This window comes from Lathamus discolor, chromosome 5, assembly GCF_037157495.1.
Source record: "Lathamus discolor isolate bLatDis1 chromosome 5, bLatDis1.hap1, whole genome shotgun sequence".
Classification (NCBI taxonomy): Eukaryota; Metazoa; Chordata; class Aves; order Psittaciformes; family Psittacidae; genus Lathamus; species Lathamus discolor.
The window spans coordinates 64,246,636-64,270,370 of record NC_088888.1 but is presented as its reverse complement, the minus strand read 5'-3'; the positions used below and the strand labels follow the sequence as shown (position 1 = coordinate 64,270,370).

Below are 23,735 nucleotides of genomic sequence, written 5' to 3'. Positions count from 1 at the left end.
CTGAACAGTGCATCACATCAAAAATTTATGTCAGTTTTCATGACATTGTGAAGCAACGGAACAATCATCACATGACCAGGAAAAATACATCCTTGACATGTATAAATCCTACCGCAAATGAGACAGTTGTGATTTTAATGTAGCAAATACGTTCTGCAGAACAAACCTATGTTAAATACAGTAAAAATTGCAGTGATTTCTCATCTTAATAACAATATGCACTTTTTCAATTTTATATCCAAGTGGCTTCATAAAACTATACATTTGTACACAGCTAAAGAGTTGGAATGAGAAAGCCTATAAAACCTTTGAGCTATATTGCCTGTGAAAAATTCAGACTGAGAAAGAAAGCACAGGTTGCAGAAGGGCTCTGCCATGTAGCCCTCAATTTTCTCTGACCTGTGCATGGCCCAATGGTATTTTCTTACAGCGATTCATCAGAGTAACGCTTGTAACTATTGAGATTTGCAGCAATATTGAAGAGCTGCATCCTCACGGTATCAAAGACCATGAAGATGATCAGATTCCGAATGTTTAGTGCCCTTGCCTGGAAGACCTATCCACAAGATGTTATCGTTTCATGTCATGATGCTGTCCTGCTGAAAAAAAACACAGTAAACTGAGGGAGATGAAACAGTTTGGAGAAGGGGACATATTAAAATGCTCTGGTAGACAAGGCAGTTTTGAGTTATCCACAGGTACTGGTAGCACAGACAAGCCAAGGTGTGACAGCAGCAAACCACAATGAGCAGCACATGCAACTGCTGCTATGTGTCGTAGGCTGTGATGGAGTGATGCAAAGGACAGCCCCTTTCTCCTCCTTCTTCCAAGGGCCGGCACAACAACTGCCCAAGCCTCTGCAGGCTCTGACAAGCAGAAGCTAATTTTAGTAGCCAGGCCATATGGCTTCTGTTATAGCCAAAAAAAGTCTGTACCACTCATATGTAAAGTCAAGAAGAGAAGCAGCACACCCAGAGTCAAATATAAAATGAGTAATGCTATTTTTCCTTTACATCTGTATTTTTAGCTTGATACAGATTAATGCAGCTGAAGCTCATCTTTCCTCCTGTCTTTCCTCCTTTTTGTACTACAGGACGTAAGTATTAAAATCAGAACAATCCACTTCATATTAAAAAAAACCCCAGATTGATGTCTGCATTTTAGTCAGGCTTTGGAACAGGCTGCCCAGAGAATTGGTGGAATAACTATCCCTGGAAGTGTTCAAAAAACACATGTAGATGAGGCCCTCAGTGACACGGCTTAGTGGTGGACTTGGCAGCCCAGGGGTAACAGCTGGATTTTTATGATCTTAAAGATCTTTTCCAACTGAGTTGATTCTGTCATTCTATGATTTTATAAATGTGCTCAAATGAACAGACAAATCGTGTTCCTGAAATTTAATCCTGCATATACATACACGACTGGTTCCTGTCACTTCTTTTTCAAAACCAGGATTTATGTGTTTTGGGTTTTTTTACTGATAGTTTCTAGGCATGGAAATTCTTCCTGTCATTGTGGGCAAGAAAGGGAATTAACCAGAAACATGCTGCTGATAGCCAACTAATAATCAACATCAAGAAGAAAAGCAACGATTAGCCAAACGAGAATAATATTATTAGCCAACAAGCTAACAACAGTATTAGCTGGACAGGACTGTTTGCTAACATTTATGATGGACTTTTTTCAAACAAACCAAAAAAAAAAGAGTAAGCCAAGAGCCACCAATTCCTTGCTGTCTCTATCCATTCTGGGTTTTATTTCTCCCCTTCTTTTCCCATCGCGTTGTAATTCAGATGCATGAAAACCTATTCAACAGGGTTGTCAATTACCAAAATGATAAATATTAAAATCTTGACTATTACCCATTTCAGCCACTTTCTGTTGCTTGTTTATAACAACATGAAAATGTTCTGCAAGCTTATTCATAGGAGTTAGAGAAGCATAAATGTTTTGCTGGTGGTGAGTTAGGCAGGAGTTTGGCAGTACCGCTCTGCTCGCCAGCTGCAGCAGGTGTGCTCTGCTGTGCTGTATTCTGTGTGGACAGAATAACAATTACTGCCAATGGAAATACAGAAAGCACAGGGGGTTGTGCAGTACATTTAAATTACAATACTGAAACCCTTTCAAAGGCCGTGCAGCTAATGTTCTCAGAAATGAAGCCTTTTGGAACATGCACTCGTGCCCTGATACAAGGCCCTAGAGTTTTGCTTCTGCATGATTCTGAGAGGGCTTCCTCACTCTGAACCTCTCCACCTGCTATGGCTGCAGCCATTTCAGTTCTTTTCAGTCCAAGATAGCAACTGAAAGAGACTGAGAAAGAGAACAACAAAGCATGATGTGCTGAGAATAGCATCATGCTGTGATGACTAATGGGAGGGCCACTGCTGCTGTGTCACACCAGGCCCTCATGCTGCCACAAGCCCTTCTCCGAGACACGAAGGGAAAATGGAGCCATTCCATCACCCAGCAGTCAAAAACAGCACCAGGAACTTCTAAAAAGTTCTTCCTACTGCCAGGGAACAATGGACAGATTCAGGTCCAGAAAGAAGGAAGACCTCTATATAAGCTCAGTTTTCCAGGTGGAAGGCAGAAACTGACATCACTTTATCAAGAAGTTCAAAGCAAAGCCAAAGGGATAAGCTGATTTTGAAGATGACGAGATGCTAAGAGGACTGCCCACAACAACCGGAAGATCTGCAGGTGACTGCTGTAACAGCCACAAGGTGCTACCTTTCAGGGCAAGGAGGATCCAGTGGCTTGAAGGAAGACCCAGGAACATGGAATAATCAGTCCCCTTGAGGAAGGGATACAGTTGCAGGTTGTCCTGGGTTCAGCAGCAGCAGTCATTTTTCTCCTTCTTACTAGCTAGTGCAGTGCTCTGTTTTTGATTTTTGGCCTGGGAACGGTGCTGATAACGCCGATGTTTTCAGTTGCTGCTCAAACGTTTGGTCTGACCAAGGACTTTCTGAGCCTCATGCTCTGCCAGGGAGGAGGGGAAGCTGGGAGGAAGCAGAGACAGGACACCTGACCCAAACTGACCAGAGGTATTCCATACCACAGCACGTCATGCCCAGGATGTAACGGAGAGTTACCTGGAAGGACTGGGGGACTGTGGGGTTGGAGGAGGTATCGGTCAGTGCTTGGCTGGAGGGAGTGGGGTGAGTTATTGGTTGGCTGGTGCTGAGGTGTTGTATTCTCTTCCCTTGTTATTTCAATCATCATTATTATCATTGGTGGTAGCAGCAGTGATTTGTGTTACACCTTAGTTACTAAACTGTTCTTATCTCAACCCGTGGGAGTTGCATTCTTTTCGATTCTCCTCCCCGTCCCTCCAGGAGCAGGGGGAGGGCAAGAAGGGGGAGTGAGTGGACGGGCTGTACGGTTTATGGCTGACTTTGTTTAAACCACGACACAGGTGTTAGAAAAAAACTGCAGGAGAGGATAGGGAGCTGCTAACTAAATATTTAATATTATTTTAAATATTATCAGACTGGAAGACCCCACCAGTCTAATCCACACGGCCAGCAGCTCGGCTTCCACACATAGCACAGCAAACCCCTGAACTTTCGAGTGCCAAGGTCAGGAAATGCTATTTGCAGCCAAACCCATGAATATTACTGGCAGGTAGAGCAGGTATACACGCAATAGTTGAATGCACACTCAGAGTGTTTGCTCTGCCTCTCAGGGATTTATTTTTTTTCCTGAGAATCAGCCAAAATCTTCAGAAAAAGCCAAAATTTCATAACCTTGTATTTAAAAGAATTTTACTCCCTCCCCGCCTCCAGTTCAGCTACACTGTGTAACTTACAAATGGAGTAGAAGAAATACAATGGTGTTAATTGATCACAAAATGGATCTTTCCATAGTTATTTTATTGTTCTGTGTTTATGTCCAAAATCCTAATCTCATTTTAACATACTCAGCAGTGAGATGGATTTGCTAAGATTAGTCTATGTGAAAATGAGACATTAAGGTGTTTACTAGCTAAGGATTAAAGATATTTAGAAAGCTGCTTTGAAATGTAGTTTTTAAAGGATGCATTTGTTTGCTAAATAGTTCTTAGTGGCAGCTGGACTAAAAACCAAAGATGAAGGGATTTCCTTTCAAATACAAAGCTTTAAGGCTTCAATTGCAGCCTTAACAATGCATACACAGAAAAGGGATTTATTTTCATCTTTAATACAAATATACTCCCTAGAAAGGAAGAAAATGGTGTCAAAAAAGCAACACTTGTGGTATAAGAAGTTCGTGTGGTTTCTCAAGTGCAAGCCACGATGTGTGCTGATAGCTTCAGCGATGCAGGGTGCAAGATGAGTCACTGCTGTGCTAGTCACAGAAGCTCATTTCTTCACTAGTAACTTGTAGAAAAGCATAAGAAAATTCCAGCCCTGAAACTTCTTTTTTTAAGTCATAGGGAAAGCATTGAGCAGTAAGTATGTGATAGTGTGTAACTGTAGCATCGTACTTAATTCTGCAAAGATAACTTCAAGATGAACAAATCAAAGTTCAAAAAAGGAGGAAAGGCATTAAGAGTTACTTTACTGGCAGTCTTAGAATTTAGGTTGTAACCAGCTTTTAAGCATTTCATGATGAGCATGATTTTATGATGAGCAGACAATATTATGGCTGCACATTACAGTACTTTAAGATGAAACCACAGAATATTTATTGTAAGCTTAAAGTTATATGATTATCAGCAAGATTTTCTTAGATGTTGTAACAAGCTTTACTGTACTTTTTAATGCTCTTACAGCATCAAGACGCCATCAAGCCTCTGAAGTACAACTGCAGAATACACTGGTTCTCTTTGGTGGCAGAAAGTACACAAATCATACTTCTCCATTTTGAGAGGAAAGAAAAGGTGAAAAGTCTAAATAGGGGTTTGCTGTGGGATGGTTTGGGGCTCTTTTCTTCCCCCCCTCTTCACTGATTTGTTCTCACTGTCTACCATTCTCATGATCCATTTATATAAAACCTGATCTAGTACTTCGAAAAACTGGAGGTACTTACTCAAACTCCTGCAGCATGAAGTCAGAAGCCAGCTGAGTAGTCTGGACTGGAGTGAGGAATGTCGTCCAGAATATGGTCTCTCCAGAATAAGACAGACATAGACATACTGGACTGAGGGCAGCAGAAGTCCACCGAGGTGAATAAAGAACTGGAGCACATGATAGAAAAGGCCAAGAACTGTGTTTGCTTAGGCCCTAGGTGCATGCAACGTTCGAAAGACCTTCCTGCTGTCTTCAACTACCTAACAGGAGGCTGTGGAGAAGACACTTCTTGGAGGCACAATGGTAGGATGAGAGGCAATGGACATAAACTGGAACACGGGAAATTCCAATTAAATACAGGAAACATTTTTAACACTGCAAATATGGTCAAACACTGGAACTGGTGGCCTAGAGGGGTTGTGGATCTTCATCCCTCAATGCATTCAAAACTCAACCAGACCACAGCAACATGATCAAGGTACACCTGCTTTGAGGAACATCATGGACCAGGTGGCCTCTGGCAACCCCTTCTAGTTTGATTTATTCTATCATTCTATGCACTGGACTTTTATGCCAGTGACTCCCTGGGCAGTCATATAAGCCAAGTGTGTATAAAGACCTTTTGTTTTGCTTTTAAATTCAAATTAATTTTTTGCATTTTTCATTTGTTAAAACACAAAATATCAATGTAAATCACATTTTTTTAAAAAAAGGACACTTTAAAACCACAGTGACAACTGAGCACGTTCCTTTAAGTACCAGTTGTATTTGATCTGGTTTTTAACTCACTAGTACACTACGTGAGACATGTCCAGTAGCCAAACTTGAAAATGCAAAGCATATACTCTGGCATAGTATTTTATAAAGATGCCAAATCTTTTTTGTTAGCAGCCAGTCAATGAAAATAATTCATACACATCTAATTTAGTCAGCGAAAATAGCTGTACACCTTTAACTCAATATGCCCCATTTATGTAGCTCACTATGTTCTGAAGTGATTCAAGTCCCCACAAAAAACAGTTACCAGCTTTAACACATATTAAAAGTAACATTACATTCCGCTCTCCCAAGTACAAAAAATAACACTTTAAATATACACTGGCTCCTAAGCTTACAGAATCCTGTCAGGAAGACAAATTTGCAGTTCAACAGACAATGCCTTCAACATCAAGAGCTCTTCAAAGTGCTTGACAGAGTCTGAAAGCACTATCCCCACTTACTAGATGATGAAATAAGGCACAGAGGTTAACTACCTTGCCCACAGTCACACAGCGAGTGAGTGAGTGGTAAAGCTAACAGAGCAGAATTTGGGCTATTCAGTTGTCCAGTGTAACCACCACATCTCATTGCCACTATTAAAGTCTAATGGCTTAGGCATTTCTGAGGAGCAAAACTTGTACAGCACACAGTAAACAGGAGGGGTCATCCTGGGCCAGTCAAAGGCTGCAAAAATTCCAACCCAAACCAAACAAATTTGGTAGTCAGTAAATCAAAATGCACTTCAGGGAATGATCGCATAGAAAATTATACATTAGCCTGCAGAGAAAAAGCTCATTAAACGTAAGACATACAGTGTTAGCTATGCAGAAAGTACTGATTATCTTAAGCTTGACAGTAGTTTAGGTAATCCTGACTTCATCAGAGAAGTCTTACTTTCTGATCAGCAGGCATCTTGAACACCGTTCTTCTACCAGCTAGGTATGCTTCTCTTAAGAGTCACACAGGAATGTGACTAAGGGGCCAAATAGCTCCTCAGCGGGCATGGATGTGTATGAGGCACAAAACCACACACCGATCACATGTGAGGTGTGGACTAAGTGGTACAGAAATACCAATCTGGAAAAAGAAAAGAAGTCCCAAATAAATAAGGTTAAAAAAGCCTGAAAGTCATCCATCAAAATCACCAAGAAATGCATCTTCAGATAGATTATGCTGTAGAAAAGACAGTGCAATGTGTGTTATCACTGCTTGGATGAGAAGCAATGCTATAGCCCAGCCCTCTGATGACAAATAACCATTTCAGAAAGCCTGTCCTTGAACAGGATGCTCATGAGATGACTCATTTACTGACAGAGACTGTTGATGTGATTCAGAAACATGTACACTTTGATTCTGTTCTTCACTGTTTTGATGGGAAGGAACCGTATCTTGGCTAGAGTGAGTATGTTGACTTGACTCCTTAGTCAGCTGCACATGCGGAGCTGGATGTGAAGATTCTGCTAAGTGGATTCCTTCATTTTGTCCTTGATGAGCATGGAATTGTTCTAGTGCTTCCTTTGAAAGAGTGATGACATGCATTTGTTCAGGCGGGGCAGCCTCTATTTGGTTTGCAATCATATTGATACTTTGGATTTGCTCCACTTGCTCCTGCTGCGCTGACAGCAATAAGTTTTGCAGCTGCTGTGGTGGCTGAGCAAGCAACGTGAGGTTAGCAGCCTGCTCTGTTGTCATATTTGAGGCATTTTCTGCAGTGACAATACTAATGCCTTGATTATGACTAGGCATGAAGTTTATATTATGTACTGCATCTGTAACCAGTAGCTGAATTTCCTGCCCTCCAGAGGTGGCAAGTTGATACTGCTGCAGCTGAAGAATGTTTCTCACTTCTTCTGAACTAGTGTTGGTGCTTGGGGCAGCACTGGCTTCCTGAAACTGCTTTTCCTTGCTATGAATTTTCAAATGAGCCTTCAGGTTGTCCAGACGAGCAAACTGTAAACTACATTCTGGGCAGGAGAAAGGCTTTTTGCCTGTGTGTAAGATACAGTGTCTTCTCTTGGCACTGGAATCGGAGAAGGACTTTCCACATATACCACAAGAATATGGCTTTTCTCCTCTGCAAAACAATGTATTGATCTCATTAAAATATTCACTCGGGCAATGCTGCTTTCTGCAACTCATTATAGAATAAAAAGCTTAAACGATTATTTTATTTTGCTGAGTCATAAGCACTTAAGAATTGTGACATAAAAAACATTCTCTAGTTCACTTCCTAATTATTTCTACTTGACTTCGCAAACTGTAGACACTTCCATTAGCATATACTCAAGAGCTACAGAGATAACATAACTGCCCTCCTGTTACAATATCAGAGGTACAAACTCTTGTTACACACATCATGGCTACTGTTCCGCGGTAAAACATAAACTCACAGTAACATTCTCACATAAATAGTATAACAGTAAGTACATTGTCATTAAACAGACACAATACACCAAAATAGAACCTCACAATGTCCTGGCACACTAGTATTTAACAGTGAAGTACTTTCCAGTACCATTTCTTTAAACAGATCAAGGAAAAAAGTTTAAATAGATCTAGCAAAAATACACCCAAAACGCAAACAAGCCCTGACCATTCTACAATTGAAGAAGCACTACACATGGGTATCAGATTAGAAGTTACTTTTTTAAAGAATGTAATAAATGTTAGACATACTTTACCTGTGAATTCGAATGTGAGTCTGAAGAGAACTTTTAGCGGTAAATGATTTGCCACAAATTTCGCAAGTGAAGGGCTTCTCACCTATCAAAAGAGGTCTGTTGTCACTTTTTTTATATAGCACTTCCCATCAATGTATTAAAAAAGATTTTCTGTTTTACCATACACAGTATCAAGTGTGTACTGGCAAATCGTCACACTTCTGCCACGGGTCAGGACAGACATCTGAAACTGAATGAACTCACTAGTTAAATAAGGGTACAGTATTTTAAACATACATCTCTGATGTTTCTCCCCTTTGAAGATACTCAAGAGTAACAAAACCCGCATCTATGATACAGGTATGGGTGTTCCACACGGAACAGACAAGTTAGAAAAAGACTGACCCTGAACTAGTAGGCATTAATGCTAAACTCAAGTGCAGCACCATGCAGATGAGTAAGCCCGAGTTTCCAAACCTGAAAGTGAATCCATTATCTTAACAAGTTGGCTGGCTTCCTATAAGGCTTCATCATCCCAGGTTATGATATCCTGGGAACACTAGTCAGAGAAAAATTAAATTATGGTGGGTTGAATAAATTCTGTTTGGTTGGTTTGGACTTTTTTTTTTTTTTACTGCATTTAAAATTCTTGTGTCTAATTGAGTAGAAGCAGAGGAGCCAAATTAAATAACAGAAAGGTTCACAAGAAACAGATACTACCCAACCAGAGCAAATCTTAATTCACACCATAACATATCTAGTTCCAGCCTCTTACTGAAAACGAGAGTAACTTCCCAAGCAGGCTGTATTCACATGACACAGTGTTACAAAAGTGCTGCCGTAGCAGAGCAGTCATATCAATGCTAAAATAAAATCATAGCACAGTCAGCATTGGAAAGGAGCTTAAGATCATCTATAGTTCCACCCCCCCTGCCATGGGCAGGGAATATCTGTTCCCCAAACTCCTTAGAATTTTACTTCTTACTTTTGAGATGGGACAGATCAAATACCGGTGTGTGGCCTCTTTTCTGGAAGCAGAATACAGGGAGTTTCTGCTAGAACTCATCTTGGTTTACCTATTTTTGCAGTGTACTTTGCTAGTATGCTTCCTCTTCTCATTTCTCACCACCAAACTGATTTCCCACTGCACTTACAGAGCTGTACCAGCTTCAGATACAAAACTGTTGTGTGTGTCAACAAACACTGTGTTCTCCTCAATAGAAAATGAAGTACTTGTAAGTACCACAAGTTAATGCTATTCTGTACACACTAAAAACTCACAAAAGCACAAGTTTTGACCTGGTTACACCCCAGGGAATTTAAAGCTGGGTTATTTTCACTGAAAGAAGGAAATGAATGAGATACATAACTCAGTCTTGTGTGTATGTTATAACCACAGGCAACATGCTTTAGAACAATTTGATGTGGAGAAAAACACAATCACCACTGTTTATAACTATTTTAAAAGAAAAAAAAATATTCACATGTCATCTTATGAACTTACCCTTCACAGAAAGTTATTTTAAGAAGCTTATGCTTTGTTATCACGAGAGGGTAGATCAACGTATTTATCTCTGTTATCCAGCCATTTTGGTATCACCTTGCCCTCTAAATCTCTCAGAACACCCTCTGACACACTTGCATTAAATGATCCCTCCCAGCACATCTCTTGCAAACGTCTGGTTTATTACAGTGCAATGAAAAGATACAAGGAAATTACTGTTCTGGTTAGCAGCACTTTTCATAAGCACACATCCCTCACACACAGAGGTGCCCAACTCATTTAAGACATACACTTTCTGTTACTAGTTAGCTCACTTTAAGCCCCACACATGCTGGATGTGTCTCGACTGATAAACTGAATTCCCAGTCCAGGATTCTACCATAGAAGAACATGCATTTTCTGCAGGCTGTATAAGAATGGGGAAAAAACCCCACTCTTCCTACAATAGATACTACTTCTGCACTATTGTAATACCAAGTTTTTTGTGCTCCTGCACTCTAAATCTCTTCATCAGCAACACTGGCATCATTATGTACAAGTAGAGCAGAAGTTCCTCCCACAGAGATGAGGGTCATTTGCCCAACACTTTCTTGAAGTCTCCATTACTTCAAGAAAAACCAGAACCCACAAAACATGACAGACAATATTACCTGTATGCGTTCTTAAGTGTTTCTTTAACTGGGCTGCATCCATGAACTTGCGACGACACTGGTTACATTCCGGCAGCGAATGGCCTTGTCGCAATAACAAAAAAAGTGTCAGTGCATAAGTGATCCCCTGTATCTCTTCAGTGACCTTTGTTAAAGCACTTTCCTGTAAAATAACCACTTTGATATAATATAGAGAGAAAACAAAAGGTGTTACACTGCCTCCTCCCTATCTCAACTGTCACACTCCTATTCCTCTATTAAATATCATCATGGGAAAAGAGAGGCCTGGCACCTGCTCCCCCCCAAACTCGCCTTCTCTTGAAGTTCCATGAATTCTGATTTTTTTCCACTACTTCCTGTGTGTGTAGCTTAATCTCCATCATGCTCCAGAAGCAAGGACACTTCTTAAAAGCTTGTTTGCCATTACTAGCCCAAGGTAGTGGGAAACTACAAAGCCATTTGCACAACAGGAAGTGGACACAATTGTTTATACAACTCCTAGCTTGTGTGTAACACAGACAGCAAGGCTAGAGCAATCAAGCTGTATGTTAAAACCAGCCTAGCTGAGTTTTAGTCATCATAAGAGTCCTTCTCCATTAACTCTTTTTCTAAACATTCAATGTATTACATGCCATTTTGTCTCTTTCCTCCTATTCATTGTTATATCAAGACACCACACACCAGAGTAGCATCACTAAAGAATTTTCAGCCTTAGTCAATCTTTAGGAAGATAAATCAGCATGGACTGTAAGCCAGCTCTTCAACCCAAACTTGTTATACCTGTGTGTACTCGATAGTGGCTCTTGAGCTGTCTCTTTTGGCTGAAGTATTTCCCACACTGATCGCACGTAAAAGCCTTCTGCCCTGTAAAGAAGATCACTTATTAAAAAGCCAGCCACATTCAAAGCAAGCATAAAGAAATAAATATATAAGCCAGCACACACAAGCAAGAGCAGAAATACTTTTTTTCAGAAAGGCAAATCACTGGGGGAGAGGGGTTCCATTCACCTTGAAATATTTACCTGTATGCAGGCTCATATGCTCCAGAAGAGAATGTTTTGTTGTCAGAGCCTTATTGCAGACAGTGCACGTGTACGGTCGCTCTCCAGTGTGCATCCGCTCATGGACTTGAAGAGAATGCTTCTGGGAAAAGCCTTTTCCACACTCGCTGCACTTAAAAGGGCGCTCCCCTAAAAGCAAAAGATGACATTTTTAAGTATGGAGGCATTATTTCTCATTAGGCATTCTGAGAGGGAGATGCACTGCAGTAAAGTAGTCACTAAAAATGACTTTTGAATAGTGATAAGGAGAATTAAGAGACAAGCTTCACACAGCAATAAAATAATTCTTTAAGCACTGCCATATAATTCAGCATTTAAACAGTTTCATGATTAACTAAACTGCAATCAAGGTAAGACATAAAGGCTATGAAGTCTGCTGACAGGAATAAAAGAGCAAACATAGGAGACACCGTAATTTGAACCAGTATGCTATTCTGGACAGTTCTTGCTGTAGACAACAGCCCACATTTCAGCAAGTCACTAAACCCTGACCCAAAAGCAGCAGTCTCTTAATGCCTACCTGTATGACTTCGCTGATGAATAGCTAAGAAGTGATTGTATTTAAATACTTTGCCACAGTCTTTACAGCGAGCTTCAGAACCTGCACGTTTTCTTTTTCCATCAGCTCTCTTTACCAGTCCTTTTTCATCCTCATCACCGAGAAGCTTATAATCTTTTAGTTTAACTGACCTCCTTATTCTACGTTTGCTGTAACGGCTCCGAGTGCTCTGTATTCCTTCTGATTTGGGATCATAATTCTCATCTTTCTCAGCTGACAGATCGACAGCAGCTTCTGAGCCACAAGCATGTTCATTTTCTTTTGCATCCCTCCTCGCTGGAGCCTGTTCGCTGGCAACTGTTTCTTCTGTTGCAGTGTCTTTTGTTGTAAAGTTCTGCTTATTTTGCATGGAGTTGTTCTCTCTCAGCTGCACATCTTCAGCAGAATTTCCTCCTGATTCTTCTTCTTGGACATTCCTGACTTTCCTCGGTCGCCCTCGTTTTCGCTTTGGTGGATCTTCATTTTTCTTGTCACTTGCAGTAACAGCTACAGCGGCTCCACTATTAGCTGGAGCTGGTAACACACTACCTGGGCTACGGCTGGCCTGATAGTCTGTGCAGGCCCACACCAGGTCAGTCACCTTCAGCAGCTGTGCAGTAGCCAGAATTTGTTCTGTGCTTTTCTCACTGGCACGGAGACAACCAGTGTAGATAAATTCCAGCAGTGCCCCAAAGGTGTCTGCAACCATTCCCTCCAACATGTAAATTGACTGTCCTATTTCACCCTCATCAACAAACATCATTGAGAAGTACTCACTGCTGGCAGCAAGCAAAGCTTTATGGGCTCTGAACTGCACATTCTCCACTATCAGAGTAATGTCACAAAGAAAATCCTTTTTCCTTTGTTCTTCAAAATTAGCTAGAATGGTATCTTTGTGAGCTTTGGAGTGGATGATGACCAGTTTCTCAGAAGAATCAGGAGTCGTTTCTGCCATTTTTATTGCAAATATGAAAGGAGGTGCCTACAACAACAGAACAGCTTTAATTGAGGAATATTTCAGAACTTTGCATTATAAGACACCAAATATCATTTGCTTTACCAGCCAACAGCATTCAACAGTTACTGAAGCAATTCTCAAGCCTCTGAACTTTCTTTAAAAAAAAAAAACAACACTGATGCCAACAGATTTTCTTTGAAAAGTGTTTTTAAATCATAAGAAATGGCTACAGGTACCTTCTTAGATGAGAACTGCTGCCTATTATTTCACTTCTTTATCTCTGATGTACTGCGAACTGTACAGCATCAAAAAAAAAAAAAAAAAGAAAAAAAGGCTATCCTTTCTGAAAACTCCTTTCAGAACTACAACAACTGGATAAAAAGAACTCTAGGTTCACAGCTCCTAAATGGTATATTTGGCCTGCATGGCAAGGTTCTGGTAACAGAGGGGCTGCAGGGAGAAGCTGCTATAAGAAGCTGCCAGAAGCTTCCCCTGTGTCTGTCAGAGCCAATGCCAGCTGGCTCCAGCACAGACCCACTGCTGGCCGAGGCCAAGCCCATCAGTGATAGCAGTAGTGCCTCTGGCATAACAGGAGGGGAAAAATCCTGCGTACAGCAACTGCAGCTGGTGAGTGAGAATATGTGAGAGCAACAGCCCTGCAGACCCCAAGGTCAGTGCAGGAGGGCAGGAGGTGCTCCAGGTGCAGGAGCAGAGATTCCCCTGCAGCCCATGGAATAGCCCACGGTGAGGCAGGCTGTGTCCCTGCAGGTCCATGGTGCAGCAGATCTCCACCTGCAGCCCATGGAGGACGCCACACTGGAGCAGGGGAAGAGTGAGAGGAGTCCTCTCCTGAGGAGGAAGGAACGGCAAAGACAACCTGTGATGAACTGATGACAACCCTCATTCCCTGTCCCCCTGCATCACTAAACTGGGAGTGAAGTTGAGGCTGGGAAGAAGGGGGGGAAAGGTGTTTTAAGATTCGGTTTCACTGTCTCATTATCCTACTCTGATTTTAATGTCCCCAAGTCGAGTCTGTTTTGCCTCTGACGCTGTTAAGTGATCTCCTGTCCTTATCTTGACCTATGAGCCTTTTGTTATATTTTTTTCTCCCCTGTCCAGCTGACTTCTCTTTCAGAACTTACCTGCTAAGCTTCAGCCTATGGAGGTGGGCAATAAAAGCAGAAAACCAGCAGCTTTTTTAGCTCTGTCTAAGATAGGTCTGGCTATGCTAATTATTAACCATTGATTTGGTGTGCTGAGCTTCTTCAACAGTAAATAGCAAAAACTAAAAAAAAAAAAAAAAAAAAGGTTCCAACCACTTTAGAAGAATCCACCAAACACTACAGAAGAGGTGTGCCAAAAATGTCCATTTCAAGAGGATCAAATGAACCAAAGGTGAAACAAAGTAGCTACCTCCCATCCTAATTTATAAGTATCATATTAAATACAAATACTTGTATTTCTATTTAGTGAGCCCAACAGTTCCAATCACTGTAATGGATGCTCTAAGAAACAACTTATGCTACGTACAGATGATACCCAAACGCTGCTGAAGTGGCCCACAAGTGATTTTTTTAGCTCCATTCAGCTACCAAACAGTTCATGATGGAACCAAATTGTTTCAACCAGTAGCTTTAATTTCTGGAAGATGTGAGCCTGGTGCTGCTGGGGCACCCTAAAGCAGGGTTGCAGGTCTTGACTCCACAGTGCCTTGCCGCGCATTAGGGAACTGGTAGTAGATGTTCCAGAGGGTTTTGGCATTTAATCATGAGCCGACATTAGTATTTTGACTGCAAAATCCAAACCAGCATGTAACTGAACCCCCCCTCACAATTCTAGAGTAAGGCTGCAGAATGACAGAATCAGCTAGGTTGAAAAAGACCTTTCAGACCATGAAGTCCAAGCGTTACTCCAGGACTGCCAAGACCAGCAGTAAACCCTGTCACTAAGGGCCCCATCTACCCGCTTTCTGAACGCTTCCAGGGACGGCGATTCCACCGCTTCCGCTGGAACTGCTGGAACGCAGAGGGGAAGGCTCCCACGCCGCCACCCGCTGGAGCTGCGCAGCGCTCCGGGGCACCGCGCGCGTCCTGGGCTCTGGCTCCCAGAAACGGAGCGCGGCCCAGGGCCGGTTCTGCACACGCACGGAGACGGCGGGCACGGCCCGGGCCGCGGAGAAACCGTAACACCCGCGGTGGGCGGGGCGCGGGAGGAGGCTGGCGGCACCACAACCCCCGCACCCGCAACTCAAGGCCGCCCGCACCTTCGGCAGGCGGTGCGCCGTGTTCCCTCACCCGGCTGCCCATCCCCGCCCCAGGCCCGGCCGCTGCGGCCCGGTGCTGTGCAGCAGGAAGTCGACCGGCACTCACCGCTCCCCCGACGGACCCCCCTCGGCGCAACCGCCGCTGCACTTCCGGTCCGGGCGGCAGCAACGGAGGCGCGCCTTGCGTCCTGACGTACAGGGCACGGCACGGCGGGTTGGCCCCGCCCTCTGCCCGTGGTGCCCGCGTGCCCCGGGTGGGCCGGGGTGTGTAGTGAGCGTTAATCGAGGCTTGGGATGAGAGACTTTAATTGTAAGAGCTCACAGTTAAGAAGCTGCGCCTGGAAAACTTGGCTTTGCTCGCTGGCCGTGTTGTACTGTCCCTGCGTTACGAGAACGATGCGGGTGTGCGGGGTGAGGACGCCCAGCCTGCGCTATGCAAAGCCAGGGCGGGCATCTCTCAGGGACAGGAAGGTCTGAAGGCTGCCGTCGAGGCCGAGCGGCCGGTGCTGCGGCTCCTTGTAGGGCCCTGCCATGGCGGCCCCCAGGTAGGGCACGAGCTGACAGTGCTCCACAAACTGTGCCAGCTTCCTCCGGTAGGCCTGCCGCGTCGGCTCCGGGCTCCGCGGGTTGTGCGCTGCGGGGAGTTAAGCGACATCTCAGTGTCCCTTCTTAACTTCATGGTATTACATTACCCCAAATTAAAAAATACTCCGATCAAAGCTTTTGTAAACCACAAACGTACTCAGCTGCCATCAGCTTCCTGTTCCTTGGGCATAAGGGGCTGGTGATACCCCAGGCAGTGCCAGATTTGGAGTCACATACCGTGACATGGCACTGCATGGTTATGGCTGGCACCGGCATGGTGTTGCCACATCCATGGCACAACTGTTCCATGATCTAAATGCTTTGCCTGTAAAAAATCCAGAGCTTACTGACAGTTTGGAGGAGGAAGGAAATGTCAGGGCCAGGAACTTCACAATGAAGATACTGTTTCTTTCCTACCTCTCTGCCCTGAGTACATTAGTACTGAGTGCCAATTCTCAGAGCATCCTTTGTTATTTTAATTGACACAGAGGCAAAGGAGAAGGAGTGATTTAAGACAGCCAAATCATAACCATTTTCCTGTGGATGGTATGTATATCTCATTACAAAAACTGGACAACATGAAGAACTGTGCTATAAGACACTTCATCCCACTGGCTTTAAATTGTAGGCAACTGCATTTTACAGCTTCTGAGTGATTTTTCAAGGATAACTGTATGCAGAGCTCTCACAGGAGTCAAGTTTGAAGGGCACTGAATCACTCTTGTGATGTATGGTTCATTATTCTTTTTCCAGGAGTAAATCTGTCTGCATCTATGACTGATTACCTGTATCTTCTGTTCTTGGATACTGAAAGCAATACAGTATTGTTATGAGAAAAGCTGCAGGAGCAACTAAACCACTGTTTCTTGTGCTTTCTAAATTTCTATTTAAATGTGAGATTAGAGAGTGACGTAAGTTGAAGGTGAGAAGCCTTACTTCAGATAGAAATAGAATATAAAAAGTTTCCAGGGGACCACAACATGAAGCACTTTGATCAAGTTTTTGATCAGGGGCTGCGTGACTACTTTGAAGACACACAATAGTAAATAATGCTGTATTTGCAAAGGAGATAAAAGATAACCTGTTTTTCAGGATTCCTGTGGTCAAACAGTCACTGTGTGAGGAGATTTGTATAACCTTTCCAGTGCTAGTACTGATTTAATGCAATACATGTGCAAAGCATTCCTAGTGTAGACATTGTTATGTTAGCAAAGCTGTGCTAACAATAGAATGAAAACAGCCTTTGTGGATGAAACTACAGTATAAAAGCAGTTTGCTGGCTTCAGAACTGTGCATTTATGCAGGGGCTTATCATGTGCCTGCACTGTTCAGTGGTCTTCCCTAACAAAGCTATGCCAGCAGAAATCTGTGATAGTCCAAGAATATTCTGGAGGGCTCTGGAAACTGCATGAGGAAACATGGGATGTGAAGAACTTTAGACAGATAATAAAGATTACTATTATTGTAGACCTGCAGACTGGCTTGGGTTGGAAGGGACCTTAAAGCTCATCCAGTTCCAACCCCCTGCCATGGTCAGGGACACCTTCCACTAGACCAGGTTGCTCCAAGCCCCATCCAACTAGGCCTTGAACACTGCCAGGGATGGGGCAGCCACAGCTTCTCAGTGCTAAAAGAATTATCTAAAAGAATAATTAAAACTGTAGAATACTAAGAGGCAAGGTAAAGTTTGTCCACTGAACACATTGTCAAAACTGGTAGGTTGAAGAAATGGAAGCTGTGCTTCAGAAGTCTCCAGCAGTACTGGAAACCAACCAAAGGCAGAGCACAGCTGCAAAGTAGGCTGTTGAAATCCGAAAAGCTGTCACTATTCAGGGTGATGGCAAATTATTAAAGATGATTGGCTGCAACTGCTATCTTGGACTGCAAACAAGCAAACAATCAAAATTCTAAAAACCCAAAACCAAAAATGAACTCAGGAGACAAAGCTCAAACGACTTCCCTCAGTGGAGCAGTCCTAACCTCTGCTACCCCCATGAGGTGTTTATCGTTATTTTGTGGGTTGTATATAAAACACTTGATTTTAATTTTCGACTCCCTATCTTTGTTATGGAAAAGTAAGGTCAATTGGGCTGTTGATTAATAAAGAAGTTTAAAATAACATAATGATAGTCTGAATCACATTATTATTCATATATTCCCAGATAATTTCACAAAGAAGCAGACTGATAAATAACATTTCATTTCTTTGTGCTAAAAACTTAAAAATCTAACTAAAGCTGCAAGAATATCTATTTTTTTCGTACTGTGTTAACTTAGTGTTTCCATGGAAAAGAAAGGCTTTTTTGAAAACTGCAGGTGTTCTATGTGCACTTAGACTGTTTTTCAGTACCATTAGCCCTTCCATTTACATATTTAGCTGATGTGTTGTTGTTGATGTATATGATCAGAAAGCTTTCTTCAAGTTACCTGCAAGGCAAGGCTTGTTAATAAGTTTTATTTGACCACCTGAAACGGCTGAAGAAAGACAAGCATTCAGGCACCTGAACTGTTCCTCAGACAATATTTCAGCTGCTTTTTATTACAGCAGTTTTAGTCAATTTTAAAGACAGTACAGGTTGTCTGTGACTAGTTTAAAATATAGTACTGTCCAGATTATAACATTTTACTTTCCATTTAAAAACTCCCAAAAATGCATGTTAGAATTGTTTTTAAGGTCACCAGGGTGTTGGTGATAAAATGTCATTGTTGCATGATTTGTGAGAGATCACTTACCTATCTACTTATCCTATTAACCTTACTTTCCTTCCTTTCTTTAAGTTCACATCTCCAAGAAACTTGGCAGTTTGTACTTAAATCAGTATAGAATAGTATTTTCTCAAGTTGCACATAAGAAAACTACACAAATTGATTATCTGTGTTGTATCAGATGATTTACTGCATTTATATAATTCATTATTTTTAATAGCATATTATTTATACTCTATTTATACGCTACCTTTTAAATGGCAGGCAACAAACAGCAGAGCAGTTTTTTTTACACTTAGGAATGGAAACTTCAGCTTTAAGCAGCCTACTTCGTTAAGAGCTTTTATTAGAGAAGTCGCTACTCCCTAAAGAAAGAAAACAGTTATAGAAGACCATTAGAGAAATCTTAAAGCCTGATCCTGTTGTCATTCAAATCTAATAGTACAGGATGATATCTAAGTTATGAATTGTAGAAGATAAGAAATAGTATAAAATAGGGAGGGAAGTGAATATAAATAATTTTGTGTTTCATGCTCATGGCTCAAAATGTAACCCACTGTTCTTAAATGATTCCAGATAGACTTGTGTCTATCCTGGTTTTAAAAATCAAAGCAAAATGTAATTTTACAATATATGGAAAACAACAGAGTCTGAAAATCCATTGTATGATACTGCAGTTTGTTGTTCCCCTCTGATGGTCTTACTCACATTTTTTCCATTAAAGCTACAAATATATATTATTATAAAGCTTTAAAAAAAATCCTCTCAATTGTAAATACACATTTTTCAATTTAATCATCCCATAATAAACGTAAGACTTATATTGCATTAAAAATTAAATAAACTGGGTGGGATATACGATACATTGCAAAATTCTCTTTTAAAATAGAAATGCAAAAACTGGCCTGTTCAAGGTATCCAGGCAAAGGAAGTGCAGTGAGTAGTAGTGGCTCCTTTACTGGAGGACGTTTACGTGGAAGCTTCAGATTCCAGTACTTCTCTGGTAACCTAAAGAGATAAAAAATAAGCACTTTTCATATGTCTAAACAGTGACATGATTAAAGATTGAAATGCAGTTCGTATATTCACCTCATAAACTTAAGAAGTTTTTCTTCACTTTCAAAAACATATATTTTCTCCTTATATTTTGCTGAGTACTCCATGTTGCCAGGCACCAAAGCTTCGTATCTGAGGGGACAGAGCAAGAAAGAGTATTAATTCACAAGAAATGTAAAACATCATTTGTGCGATGTAAATTCAAGAGCTACTGGGAGCCTTCGGTACTTTAGCAAATATAGGAACTGCAAAAAAGTAGCTACTAGGTCATCCAAGTTTCCACCACATGACTGGCACTTACAAGGCTCAAAATCCGAGAGTCTCTACCTCAGAATCTATTTATTATGTGGCTTTTATTGTGTTTCTTTAGAGCTCTTCTAGTAAAAATGCCAATCATAGTTGCTCAGGAGATTAAGAAGGGACTGCATAGAATCGACGTACGCTTCTACCTTGATGAGAAATTCCTGCACACTGAGGAAATCAGTGGTGGAACTTTTTTAATCTCTCATGAAAATCGTAATAGGTAGTTTTGCATCTACAGAGTTTTTCTCAGGTTTGTCTGAACCTTTGAAGGCTTATGATAGAGAAAACAAACTATACCCAAGCAGTCTTCATCACAAAACAGTAAGGCAACACAGATCCTTGTAGAACGTGTAGCCATATGAGTTTTAAAAGGTGATTCTACATTGATTTCCAAAGCCACAGGCACAATATAGAGAATAGTAATTGCTTTTCCTGTCCAAACCCTGAACACTATTATTGAAAGTGTTTCCTCATTAATGTGTTAACGTAGGACACGTAGCCTGTAATTCAGATTATGAAAACTACAGTGATGTACCTCTGTTTTCCATCCAGGTAAGTGACTGGACAGCATCCGTGCATTTGAGCACTTACAGGGAATGATGCCTTCACTTCTGCTGCAGTCAGTTTCTTTGGTAGCATATCTGAGGGTGGGAGAGGGTGAGGTGCCAGTGGTGACACATAAACCTCTGGTCTGCTCAAGAATTTCTGTAGAAAAAGGAATGAAATAGTTTTATAGTGAAAGAAGCACTGTTAAGACTGTTAAGACAAAACTCTAGAGAACTGGCTTACACAATTTAGATAATTGTTTCTTGTACACCACCTCTTTTAGTGTGCTGGCACTGCTGCTACTGCTTTCAGGTAAGTAATTTCTTTCCCAACCCACTCTCCATTGAACTCATTACTATCCACCCACTATCCATTGCTATCATTAGCCACTCTCTACCCCCAGTCTCCCCAAACAGATGGAGAAGGGAGGGAATGATTGTTTTAAAATGAATGTTTGGTCTATGATAATTTTAAGAGGAGCTTTGGTTTGAATGTGCTCTCTGCTGCAATCAAAGAATCTAGGAAAGAATGTTCTCTTTTCCCTTAATCCCCTCCTGACCTGCTTTTTGACACTTACATCCAGTTCTTCCTGTGAAGCCATTCTGTAATAGTGTCCTCGAAATTCTGCAGCAAACTGCAGTGATGATGTTACAGAGCAGTCGACCAGTTCGCCCTTTTCTGCAAGGCTTACGGGGCAGTACTGTCCAAACTCCCCCAGCCGATGCTGCAGCTCTTCGGGAGTGATACATAAGTCAGCAATGCTGGCTGCTTTGCCTGGTAATAAAAACAATGTTTTATTAATGAAAGACGTAGAAACATCAGTCATTTTTACTCAGAAATGTTACAGTTTGGGAGATACTGCAATTCATCATGTGAAAATGATATGAACTAATGAGAATTAAACCAGCAATTTTTATAGATTGATATTAAAATGAAGTTGTGACCCATTTTACCAATTAATAACATTTTTCTAGCAGTTATTAATGATGTGGGATGCTCTGTATGCTTAACTTACACTGTTTTACCTGGCACAGTTTTATTTATTATTGATTGTTTTACTTGTTTCTGTTGTTAAGGAACATTTCAGCTATTATTTTATTCCTTTATATTGGTGAAGAAGTGTACAAGGTATGCTAAAAGCCTCCCCTTTACTCATCCATGTTCTGCAAGTGCTACAGTCTATCTGGATGTTATATATTCAAAATCTTGAATACAATGTCATACAAAAACCAAACTATTTTAAAATTATGCTTCTCAAGCTTGATGTGAAAAAGTGGTTTGGTTTTTTTTGCTTATGACTTTTAAGAAGGTTGCAGCCACAGAGCTGTAGAAGTTAAAACTAGAAGGTAAATATAAGATAAGGAAGTTTGTTTGCCCTTCAGATGCACAGGTATGTTTAAGCCTGACCAATGCTGACACACAAAATTCAAGTGGAAAGTGTGTCATTTAAACCAAAGTGGGTTTCCACGACACAGAATTTAACTTGGATGGAATATTTAACCTTAATTCCAAACTTAAAATTAACATTTTCTCCTTCCTTCCATCTTCTTCCACTGACACTTAAGTGAAGCTGCAAGTTATAGTCCCCCTTGTATACTTTGAGGTATCCTTTGTGATTTATCACTGAATGTTGAGGAACCTGCAATGGACCATGAGACCTGTGACATCTTTCAGCTGTATTCTGTTATCACATTTTTTGGACAGTGACCTCAGACTGTCCTGTAGTTGGTTTTGTCTTTACTCTTTTCAAAAAGAGATCTCTTCAAGAACTTTACAGATGATATTGGAGAATTTGAGGCTATGTATGTGCTCAAGAATTAGCTTCATCCAAAGCAAGTTGAAGTTGAAATGCACTCGTTACATTGCAGCTTCTTAAAGAAACAAATACTCTTCTGAGAAACATTGTTTTTTCTTTTACCTTCTCTTCTTCTTTCCAGGTATATCTGGATTTTTTTAACAACCACTTGAACTTCCTGCAGTACTTTGTTCCAGACCCACCACTTGCTCCGAAAAGCATCAATCACACACCAGTTCTGATGCTCCTTCGTATAGTAAGTCCTGATTGCATTAATGTGCTGTTCATAGCAGGATTTTTTAATAGCTAGAATCTGTGAGCTGTCATGTTCAGGGTAGGGAGGCCTGAAGACAATGAAAAATAACACTGATCTAAGTATGAAGATTAGATAATTTAATTGAATTTCATTTGCAAATTCTAGAGTTCACTTTAAGTCCTATTTACAAAATTCTGCTTATTTGACACTGTAGAAGGTATTTGAGAAATACAAATTTCTCATTGAGTATGTTACGATTTACACTTCTGATCAGACAGCTGTGTTCAGAAACAAAGAACAAAACTTTTGCCATTTAAGTCACAGATACGAATCAATAATTTCATAAAGGATTTGGACTGTATCAGCACATACTAACTGACACACATTACTAATACACCATTAAATGGTATCCTAGACAAAATGCTGTGTGATTTTTTAAATGGAAGTCAATTGTTAATGAAAAACAGGCTTGGTTTTGAATTGTGCCATTGTTTGAAGACAAGAATTAGCCACAGTCCTTGGATATATTTTGAAAATTGTCTGTCATATTTACATATACTAAAATTAAAATAATCCATCTGACCGCTAAAAATATTATGCAAGACCAGGAGAGAAATTTTTGCTAGAACAATGGAGCATTTACCATTCTGATTCTTAATTTAGATAATGCCAAGAAAAAAAAAACCCACACCAAAAAAAACCTTCTGTTTTAATAGGATTAATTTCTCTGTAATTTGTACCTTTGAGGAATATCTGATAGTGCACATTTGATTTGTATTTAAGCCAATGAAATGTAATTAGTTTGGGATTTAAAATGAAAAGTTTGAAGTAAATACTTTTAAAAAGACAGCATTAATTTAATTTTTTGCAATGGAAACAGTCTTTAGGCTTTCAGTAAACACTTAAGCATTATACTAATTATCTGATAAAAAGAAAGAGGCAAAATGAAGGAGACATGCAATAATGCTCTAAGGTATCTGGAACTTCTTAGAAACACTTCCTCTAATGAGAACCAGGTTCTCACACAATTTAATTTTAAGGTGAATGTTCTGTTCTTATTAGTTCTCTGTCCATTTATAAACTACTTACTACTCTTCTTCAAAA

General features: G+C 40.9%; 2 protein-coding genes across 4 annotated transcripts in view; both read right to left on the bottom strand.

The window, feature by feature from the left end:
- Window positions 1–1,725: 1,725 nt before the first annotated feature.
- On the bottom strand, window positions 1,726–15,596 carry ZBTB24 (zinc finger and BTB domain containing 24). 3 transcript variants are annotated; one of them, XM_065681088.1, is made up of 7 exons: window positions 15,491–15,596; window positions 12,146–13,145; window positions 11,587–11,754; window positions 11,345–11,428; window positions 10,565–10,648; window positions 8,432–8,513; window positions 1,726–7,824 (listed from the first exon to the last, which is right to left on the bottom strand). In XM_065681088.1, the coding sequence occupies exons 2-7, from the start codon at window positions 13,116–13,118 to the stop codon at window positions 7,011–7,013; spliced, it is 2,205 nt and encodes a 734-aa protein (XP_065537160.1). In that variant the 5' UTR covers window positions 13,119–13,145; window positions 15,491–15,596; the 3' UTR covers window positions 1,726–7,010. The 3 variants fall into 3 exon arrangements, with proteins under 3 accessions (XP_065537160.1, XP_065537159.1, XP_065537161.1); XM_065681087.1 differs by lacking the exon at window positions 15,491–15,596 and adding an exon at window positions 15,416–15,466; XM_065681089.1 differs by lacking the exon at window positions 15,491–15,596 and adding an exon at window positions 15,385–15,463.
- An 86-nt stretch (window positions 15,597–15,682) lies between these two features.
- Window positions 15,683–23,735, bottom strand: part of AK9 (adenylate kinase 9) — a 73,056-nt gene continuing 65,003 nt past the window's right edge. Inside the window, exons 30-36 of the mRNA XM_065681093.1 lie at window positions 22,499–22,719; window positions 21,158–21,354; window positions 20,570–20,739; window positions 19,765–19,863; window positions 19,581–19,683; window positions 18,926–19,040; window positions 15,683–16,018 (exon numbers count right to left, since the gene is read on the bottom strand). Of these exons, the coding sequence (XP_065537165.1) occupies window positions 15,816–16,018; window positions 18,926–19,040; window positions 19,581–19,683; window positions 19,765–19,863; window positions 20,570–20,739; window positions 21,158–21,354; window positions 22,499–22,719 (1,108 nt within the window). The 3' untranslated portion in view covers window positions 15,683–15,815. The remainder of the gene's footprint in view (window positions 16,019–18,925; window positions 19,041–19,580; window positions 19,684–19,764; window positions 19,864–20,569; window positions 20,740–21,157; window positions 21,355–22,498; window positions 22,720–23,735) is intronic.